This window comes from Vipera ursinii (assembly GCF_947247035.1).
Source record: "Vipera ursinii genome assembly, chromosome: 3".
In the NCBI taxonomy this organism is placed as follows: Eukaryota; Metazoa; Chordata; class Lepidosauria; order Squamata; family Viperidae; genus Vipera; species Vipera ursinii.
The window spans coordinates 7,891,899-7,902,157 of NC_139516.1; the positions used below are offsets into that span (position 1 = coordinate 7,891,899).

Consider the following 10,259-nt stretch of genomic DNA (forward strand, 5'->3'; position numbering starts at 1 on the left):
GGGCAATGATTAATATCCCGCCTCCGGTCAGGGCACCGTGCGCGGAGCCAGCTGGCTCCAAATCCAGCGTGCTGCTGCTCCAGCAAGACGGGCGGGCGCAGGCAGGCAGGCAGGCAGGCAAGCAGGGCGCAGAGCTGCCGCCGCCGTCTCGCCCATCCCAAAGCAGAGACTCCCCAGCCGGTCTTCCAAAGGCTCGCCACCAGGCAGGCTCGGGACGGCGGCCGGGAGGAGCAGCTGCGCCACCGGCTCCTCTTAGACGGCTGCGGCGCAAATCCGGATCAGGTGAACCAAGGGCGGGCGCTTCCTCTCGCGCTCTCCCCGGTCTCGGATCACGGGAGAGGCTCCCCGGATCGTGCTTAGGGGTGGGTGGGTGGGGTAGGAGAAAGGAGAAGCGCAGCTGGACAGAGCCGATCCTCGCCTGCGCGGCCCGGCGGCGCAAAGTCCTTCCCAAGAGCAAGAGCGCAGGGCTGGTTCCCGGAAGAGCTTCCCCCGCCACGTCCGAGCGGCTCTCCTCGGGGGTGGCAAGCGGCGCGCCGGGGCTCCCGGTCTTCGGAGAGACGCCACGGCTAGCCGGATCGGCGCAGGGCCGGCGCTGGGGAGAGAAGGGGCCGCGCTCCCAGCCGCTGCGCCCTTCTGGAGAAACGCGTCGCCGTCCGTCCCGTCGCGGGCAACGATGGCCGAGCTGAAAGCGCTGGGCGGCGAGTCCTACCTGGCCCTGGCGCAGAGCTACAGCCAGACGGCTTTCGCCTTCGGCGCCGTGCGGGGCGCGGGCGAAGCGGGGCGCGGCTACCCCGGGGGCGCGGGCGGGCTGGCTTTCCCGGCGGCGCAGCTGGGCAAGGCGGCGGAGAGCAGCGGCGAGCAGAGCGGCGACGAGGACGAAGCTTTCGAAGGCTCCAAGGCCGGCAGTCCGGCCTTCGAGCGCGGCGGCGGCGGCCAGGCCAAGCTGAAGGCGGTCGCCGGGGCCGCCCTCGGGGCCAAGAAACCCAAGGAGCAGCGCTCGCTGCGGCTCAGCATCAACGCCCGCGAGCGGCGGCGGATGCACGACCTGAACGACGCGCTGGACGGCCTGCGCTCCGTCATCCCTTACGCGCACAGCCCGTCGGTGCGCAAGCTCTCCAAGATCGCCACGCTGCTCCTGGCCAAGAACTACATCCTGATGCAGGCGCAGGCCCTGGAGGAGATGCGGCGCCTGGTGGCCTACCTCAACCAGGGCCAGACGCTCGGCGCCTCCATCCCGCCTGCCTTGGCTCCCTTCGGACAATCGGCCGCCGTCTACCCCTTCACCGGCGCCGCCTTGCCGAACTGTCCCGAGAAATGTACTACTGCCTTCGCCGGAGCCGCCTCGGGCCTTTGCAAACACTGCAGCGAGAAGCCCTGAAATGGGGGGACCTTGGGACGCTTCTGCAAAAAAATAAAATAAAAAAAAAATTCCAGGATTTTGGATGGGGAGGGGTTTCCCTAACGCATCCTAGAAATTCTCCATTATTTTATGCCCACCTTCTCGGCCTAATTGGACTTCTCCGCTTTGCTTTCCGCTCTTTTCCTTCGCTTTCCCTTCCTGGCAGGTTTAATCCGGATGCTTCTCTCCCCGTCCATCACTTTGTTCTATTTTCTGCAACGCCTATTTTCGAGATTTTCGTTAAGACTTCAAACAAACACACACACACACCGGGATCCGTTTTTTCCCCCCTTCTCAACTCTGTCCTGAATTACTTTTTGTGCATAACTTTGGAAAAAAAAACTTGTCTGCAGTGTGAAGTTGTAAACCGGATGGTGAAATCTGTTTTCTCTAGAAAGAATAACTTGAGTAGGGGGGGGGGAAATTGGGAAAAGAAATTGCGCCAGATTCCTTTTGGGAATAAATCGCCTGGAGGACAAACCTATGCAATTGTTTAGTGAATGCAAAGTTACTTTTGGGGGAAAAAATCAAAAAACAAAATATTTAAGCAGTCTCCCCCAATTTGCAGTGAATGTGTTGAAAATGCTTCCTTTTTACATTTTCATTTAGGGTCCTGATTGTGAATTACAAGCTTGCTTGATAATGGGTTGATTGGTTTATTGGATATATTCTTATCTTAAAACTTGGGGGGCATTCTTTGGCTTAACTACAATCTTTTTAAGTGTGAGCTGCTGTTTCTCTGCTCTTTTCAATGTTTTTTTTTCTTTGCTTTTCCATTATGGTTGAACCATTTTCTATCTTGGTAACCTGGGACATTAAAATTCTCTGAGCTGATTTATTTGTATTTCTATTAAATAAAAAAACCCCACATCAATTAACTCAGGTGGCTCTCTCCTAAATCTATCACAATGTCGGTTTGCTAAATGAATCAATTCTGTAAACAGGGATCCTTTTTAGACGAGTGATGGTACCAAACTGAGTATATTCTGAATAATAAAAGATATATTATGGGTAATCTAGCAAATTGAAACACTTTAAAATCCTATTGTCTTCAGCAGGCTAATATTAAAAAAACTACAATTGGGGTTTTTTTTAGCTAAAAGCAATGAAAGTTTCTCAAGCTATGGAATCTTCTTTCTAATTAATCTACTCCTTAGAATGAGATGTGTAAGGGTTTAATTTGATCCTAGAATGAGATATTAAAGGGTTTAATTGCACCCACATAAAATTAGTAATAGGTTTTGCAGATTTTGGGGATGTTTTATTGGGAGAAAATGAGGTTTGACTTACAGAAAGAATTCAGAGTCTGCAGTTGATACTTTAATGTCTAGTCAGTGGTACTATAAAAAGAGTTTAATTTCACTAAGGATTCAGCATTGCAGCCTTATTCAATTCCATGGAGATTATGTATGTTTAACCCTGGGAGGTCTACATCAGTACTATATTATTGCCTTTATCCTGAAATCCTGTATATGTAGAAGGAGGAGCTATAGATAATGTACATTTTAGATACCTACAAAGTAATTAGATATAGGAGATTACCGTAGCTAAAGTGTTTTGTGGCTGTGCAGGAGAATATTTAAATAAAGGATAATTGCATTGTTTCAGGGGGGTGGCCTGGAATAGATGTGTATATAATATCTACATTTTATCTCTATATCTATTACCTTTATTATTTTAATGGCAGATATATCCAACACAACTTCCTCCTCCTATTTTCCTGTTTTTCTCCTGTTTTTCAAAAAAAAGAACATAATGTAAAAGAAGTGAGATGTGGGGGTTGTTTTTTCCTTTTTTTAGCTTCGTAAGTTGATCAGGTTCATTTCCTTCCTTGAAAGTCAAAATTCACATGGAAACATGGATTTTAAATTCGCAAAAGGTGCAGGTTCTAAGATATTCTATCATTGGAGAAGACGATCCATAAATCTTGCACAAGTTGTAAGCTTTTCGCTAAAAGGTGTGTCCCTTAAGGTATTCAGAACACGTTTGTACTCGTGAACCCGCATTTTTTTATTTTTGTTTAAAATTCTGTTGTTATTTGTGCTGCCTCCGCATCTTATCATTTTGTAGTTTAGGATGCTTACCTGGCAGGTAAAACGGTCACCCAGAGCTCAGTCCTGATTTTGGTGGCTTTTAATTGTAGATAAGAGCCCTCCCACTCTTACCTGTTAGCTTATCCTGTTCACCAAATGGAGCCAGCTTGTGAAATTGTAGCTGGAAGCTGAAATCCAGCTGAAAATGGTGTCCCTCTGTTTGAAATCATTGGTCCTAAGGATGCTTGGGAACCCTGTTTATTTATTGATTTAAATGGGGTGTAGCAGGGAGGCCTGAAATTCTGATAATTCTACAAAATAAACCAGGATCTGGCTGACTTGATTGGTGAAATGGATGCCTTAGACATGGGGGGGGGAGAAAAAACCCTCCTTTTCATTCGTTCTGGTTAAATTCCAGTATTTTTCCTTTTGGTAAGGTTTCCCCCCCCCCCCCAAATGAATGTACAGCTTGTTGGTTTTTCAAGTAGCAGTTGGATGGAGTGAAGGGGTGCTGGTGCTTCCAATGAAGAGGTAATCAAGATAGACTTGTATTAAAGTAGAAGCTTGCCATTCATCCTTAGAGTAAAATGCAAATTAGTCCAGTGAATGCCTGCAGGCTTGATCTGTCCAAGCTATTTTATTTTATAGATGAGAGGGAGTGTAACTGTTTAAGGTTATTAAACTGATTTGCAGGACTGTCGCCAGCATTAAGACTAATGTGAGAAGGATTCAAACCTGCTTGTCTGTAACGTTTTATTTTAATTCGTGTCCTTTCCTCCTTTTTTTTCTCTTGTGTGTTTGCAAACAGAAATATGTAATTAACTTTTCAAGAAAAAAGACATGCCAAGTTAGCTGCTTCTCATTTTTCATTCAAATCTCTTAATTTTATTTTTTAAAAGCTACATTACATTTACATTTTATACAGGCAGGTGTTTATTTAAAGATACTTTTTTCCCTCCAAAAATCCCACTGAGTCAAAATAAACACCTGTTTGTATTATATAAAAAAAGGAGAACCTAACAGAATAAAAAGCTAACAATATTTGTCAGTATGCAGACTGATAGGGTGCAGGCAAAACATTTAGAGTATATTTTAACAGTGGCATCATTTAGAAATCTATCATGAGATTCTGATCAACTTCTTTTTCTGCCTTTAAAGTCTTAGCGTTAGGCGGAATTATTTCAAAGTGGAATCTTTATTCAGCACCCACTAGTGAAAAAGCTGCTGAGTTAATTTCTTCTTAAGAGAAACAAGCTTTTATTATTTTTTTTTAAATTGCAGACTTCTACTAATAACTGTTGAATTTATAACTGCTCTCTCCTTAGATCAGAAGGACTGCGTTGTTCTACAGCTGACAGTTTATGAAAAATCTGTAGTATTAAAGGAAGTCAGAGTCTCTGCCTATATACTGAGGTAATGTGAAGGGAGTTTTCCATTACCTTGTTGAATTTATAAATGTTGATTAAATCGAGTTGGGGAGGTGAGGCTTTCGGGTGAGCTAAATGCAGTCAGATTCTGAGCTAAATTTATTCATTTATGGGTCAAATGGTGGAATCCAGTGAAGGTTTGCTTGAAAGCATGTCTTACTAGTTTAAATGGAGGGCATTTGCAATACATATACAGGTAGGTTTGTAGCATATCTCTGCTTAGAGTTAGGAGTATAGCAATGCTCACTGTTTTCTGAAGCTGGAGCTAAGAGTCTTAACTTGAATTTGTTATCAACAAAGAATATTTGTAGCTCAGGGTTGAAATGAAGAGTCCTTGATGTTCTCTGAGGTAACATTGCTAGGCCTGATGATGTTAGCTAGTTTAGATAGCGAAACGTCTGCCAGAAAACAACCAAAGTCAGAGGGCACCAAGGGACCTTTCATTTGACTTGTTAAAAAAATACAAAGATAGTTCAACCAAATATGGAGACTATGAAAGAGTTATGTTCGAAGAAAGCGTGCCCATTCTCGCTGATCTCTTTTCCTCAGCCTTCATCAAGGCTACAGAAACCAAAGGAAAATTCAGCTGCAGAAAAGCAATGGATGCTTGCAAATGAAAATTTGCAGATTAGGGAAAGAGAATTAAGCTGTGCCTCCTTTTTCTGCTGAAAGAACAAGCGCCCAGACTGAGGAACGTTTGCTGAGATGGTGTATTTTTCTACCCTGTGGCTAAAACCTCACCTTATTTGTCAAGTAAATTTTTGAATGGAATTTTTTGGATCGCCAGGTTTTGAGGATGCCTGTCTGTTTGGCCCAAGTGAAAATTCGTTGTGGCTTTGGAATTAAACTTCTTGTGTGTAAAGGAATATGTTGCATGCCTTTTAATTAAAATGTTATTAATAGGGGTAATTGATAAAATGCGATCCCAAATCTGTTGAAGGTTAACATTCACCTGTAAATGAATAAACTCCAAATATTATTTGGGCATGCCCTTAAAGTATACATACATTTATTTAATTCTTGGGCAGTCATTAGCAAACTCTGGTAATGAGCTTTTGTGTGGGTCTGTTTTTATTGGCACCAGGCTAGAAAGCAAGAGATCGTGAGTTCAAGTCCCGCCTTAGGCATGAAAGCTGGCTAAGTCACTTTAAGCCAGTCACTCTCTCAGCCTGACCCACCTAACAGGGTTGTTGTTGAGGGGGAATTAGTAGGAAGAAGGTTGGATATGTTTGCCACCTTGAGCTATTTGTATTAATAAAAGGGGAATTGGAACGTTAACAGTCAGGTCAAGTGGCTGCATTCTCTTTCTTTTTAGTTTTCATTTAAATAGGAATTGTGAACAAAAATGGATTAAATAAGCAAATGGTTTTTGTTCTTTTAAGAAAAGAAGAAGGTTAATATGGAATGGAATGGACTTCATTTCCACTTGAACATCTGTAGCATAAGCAGGCGTGTGTGTCTGTGTGTGAGTGTCGGCATGGCTAAATAGGTTTAAGGTTTTACTAATGTTTTTTTTTAATAAAGAGTTTTACAAAAAAAGATTTTACAATACATCCCCAAAACCCACCCACCCCAAACCACCCCCCTTCCCCCCCACTTCCCAGAGCTAAATACAGGGTTATAGTTATAATAATCATATTCTAACTAAAGATTATCCATAATATAAAATTAACCAAATTCATGATGTGCTTTAACTCCCCTTTAACATAGATACATACAAAGTACTAACACTAAAATTAATAACAATATCCCTCTAAAATCTACTCATAAGCTAAATGGAACTTTTTAGTCCCATATTTATTCTTTTTATTATTATTATTTATTCTGAATATAATCTATCCATCTCCTCCAAACTGAAATATATCTTTCTTGTGAATGATCCTTCAAATAAGCAGAAATCTTAGACATTTCTGCAAGATTCGAAACTTTAACTAATGTATTTTTGAAAGAAACTGTGCGGATCCAGAAAGCAAAATCCAGTGCTCTCCCAAGACACAGAGTGAATGTTGTCGTTTTCATCTTGGTTGCTGTTTTGGGTATTATTCTTAGGAGAAAAAGTGGTTTTAGAAAATGAGTCTGAATTCACAATTGTTCACTGCACTTGACAGAGAGAAGGCAAAAATTACTTTCTCGGACTGAGCCTACAATTCCCCAATATCCTGTTTACATATAAACAGAAATTACAAATATATCAGTCGTGTTGTTGTAGGTATTCCTAATTATACTTTCTAGGCATTCTCCTGTTTGAAGTGAAGAGGGTTTTTTCCCCACTTTAATTATAGATGATTTCTAAGCTGATTTCAACAATTGAAAGAAAAAGGGCAGCAAGAGCAATTTGAAATATGAACGATCGATCAATTTATGCATAAATTCTGTGCCCTTGTACGATAATCTACCCAGATATATTTCTGTAAATGCAATACGTATGTTTGACAGAATATATGTCTGTGGGTGTGGGTTAAATTTAGTCATTAATCGGGACCATAGAGTCATAAATTTAGTCATTAATCAGGACCAACACTGGAAGTTTTTAAGAAGAGACTGGACAGCCATTTGTCTGAAATGGTATAGGGTTTCCTGCCTTAGCAGGGGGGTGGACTAGATGACCTCCAAGGTCCCTTTCAACATTATTATTATTATTATTACTATTACTATTATTATTATTATTATCATATTATTATTATTATTATTATTATAACATGCTTCCAATCTGCAGAAAAATTTCACGTCTGGTTTCTATCATTATTCCTGATATTCTTTCATATCAAGAATATTGCCACGTTTTACAGTGCTGTACTAATTCGGATCCCCGTTTCATTATTCATGTTTATTTCCATGTGCACTAAGCCTTGGTAGTGGGAGAAGAGAGAGTGAAATGTGACTCCAGAATCCCCATTCTGAAGTGAATGCTTTTGACCTACAACCTGATTCATATTAATTTCAGTGGAACGTATTTCCCATTAAGCATGTTTAACGGAGCAGATTTTGGTATTTAGAAATGAAATGCAGGAAATGTAATTGAAAGACAGTAACAGGTGGTCTTTTTGAAATGGCAATATGAACGTTTTGGGTACTGTTTTATTAATTTGGTGTTCTTAATTTTTTTTTTAAAAAAAGCAAGAATGATGGATACTATTATTCAGGGGGGGGGGGAATCCATCCAGTTGCATTTTTCCTATTTCTCTCCTGACAGCCAGCAGCTTAAAGGCAAATGAAGGAAATGCCTGCAATTACCTGCAATTAGCAACTCCATGAGTGGTTTTTAAAAATAAATAAGCAAGCGGCAGAGCAGAGATGGCGTTGTGGGAGAGAGATTTGCCTTTTTTTTCCGCTAAGATATTCAGAGAGTTGAACTGAGAGGAGATACATTCACACCCTGGGCTTCAAAAGAGCAAATTTGGATATAATCCATGGGAAGATAGATCAGATCCAGTGACATGAAACGCTGGAGGAGAAAACGACCCAGGAAGGATGGGGAATAGTATAAAATAGCAGAGTTGGAAGGGACCTTCGAGGTCTTCTAGTCCAGCCCCCTGCTCAAGCAGGAAACCCTATACCATTTCAGACAAATGGCTGTCCAGTCTCTTCTTAAAAAACCTCCAGTGTTGGAGCGTTCACCACTTCTGGAGGCAGGTTGTTCCACTGGTTAATTGTTCTCACTGTCAGGAAGTTTCTCCATAATTCTAGGTTGCTTCTCTCCTTGACTAGTTTCCATCCGTTGCTTCTCGTCCTGCCTTCAGGTGCTTTAGAGAATAGATTGACTCCCTCTTCTTTGGGGCAGCCCCTGAGATATTGGGAGACTGCTATCCTGTCTCCCCTCTCCCTTCTCTTCATTAGACTAGACCTACCCAATTCCAGCAACCATCCCTTATATGTTTTAGCCTCCAGTCCCCTAATCATCTTTGTTGCTCTTTGAGCATGAAAAATGAGGGAGTAAAGGTGCAATCACAAACAGCTCCTACAAGAAGATATATTGCAGCTGAGCTACACTCAGAGCTCTCTGAAGAGAGAAAACAGCTTCTATAGGAAATGGAAAACGAAAATAGACATTCAATATACAGGTAGTCTCTAAAACAGTGTTTCTCAGCTTGGACAACTTTAAGATGGGTGGACTTCCAGCTCCCAAAATTCCCCAGGTTTTTAATAAAAGGCTGGATAGTCACTTTCCTGAAATGGTATCCTGCTTGAGCAGGAGGCTGGACTAGAAGACCTCCAAGGTCCCTTCCAGCTTCTATTCTATTCAATTTTATTCTCTATTCTATTCTATTCATTCCATTCTGCATTCTGTTCTGTTCTATTCTATTCTGTTCTATTCTATTCTGTTCTATTCTATTCTGTTGCGTTCTGTTCTGTTTTATTCTATTCTATTCTGTTCTATTCTATTCTATTCCATTCTATTCTATTCTATAATCTGTTCTGTTCTATTCTGTTGCGTTCTGTTCTGTTCTGTTCTGTTTTATTCTATTCTATTCCATTCCATTCTATTCTATAATCTGTTCTGTTCTATTCTGTTGCATTCTGTTCTGTTCTGTTTTATTCTATTCTATTCTATTCTATTCTGTTCTATTCTATTCTATTCCATTCTATTCCATTCTATTCTATTCTATAATCTGTTCTGTTCTATTCTGTTGCATTCTGTTCTGTTCTGTTCTGTTTTATTCTATTCTATTCCATTCCATTCTATTCTATAATCTGTTCTGTTCTATTCTGTTGTGTTCTGTTCTGTTCTATTCTATTCTATTCTATTCTATTCTATTCTATTCTATTCTATTCTATTCTATTCTATTCTATTCATTCCATTCTGCATTCTGTTCTGTTCTATTCTATTCTGTTCTATTCTATTTCATTCCATTCTAGAGAAACACTGTTCCAAAAGGTGTAGCCACGGTCAGAAATTCTCCTCAGATGGAGTTGAGGCCCGTCAGATAAATAACAAAAGCAATCCCTCAAAGGTTTTTGGGGGGCTACGTTAGGAACAACAACAACAACAAAATGCCAAAGAGGTCCATTGTGAGGAGAGAGCGGTAGAAGTGGTCATTGTTGAGGGTGAGAAGGCAGAATCTCTTAAGTCTTTGGCACGCACCTTCTCTCAGTAGGGGTAGTGGGGCCCTAGCTCATCACTGTAACCCCACTAAGGAATACCCATGTAGTGAAAGCAGAGCCTCTTTCTGCTATTAGACTATTGTTACCTACTAATATTTTGTTGTTGTTCGGTCGCTAAGTCATGTCTGACTCTTCACAACCCCATGGATTATAGCACACCAGCAAACACACCACACACCCCCAATCGTACATTGTCTCTCACAGTTTATCAAAATCATGTTCTTTGCACTTTCTCCTCCTCTGCTCCCCCCTCCCCCCCGTTCTCCTTTTGCTTTCCATCTTCTCCAACATCGGGGG

At 41.6% G+C, this 10,259-nt stretch overlaps 1 protein-coding gene across 1 annotated transcript; it reads left to right on the plus strand.

The window, feature by feature from the left end:
- Positions 1 to 670: 670 nt before the first annotated feature.
- BHLHE23 (basic helix-loop-helix family member e23) lies at positions 671 to 1,378 on the plus strand (the record flags this gene model as incomplete). Its single annotated transcript, XM_083361042.1, has 1 exon — positions 671 to 1,378. Exon 1 carries the CDS (start codon positions 674 to 676, stop codon positions 1,376 to 1,378), a length of 705 nt encoding a protein of 234 aa, XP_083217168.1. The 5' UTR covers positions 671 to 673.
- Between the last annotated feature and the right edge of the window lie 8,881 nt (positions 1,379 to 10,259).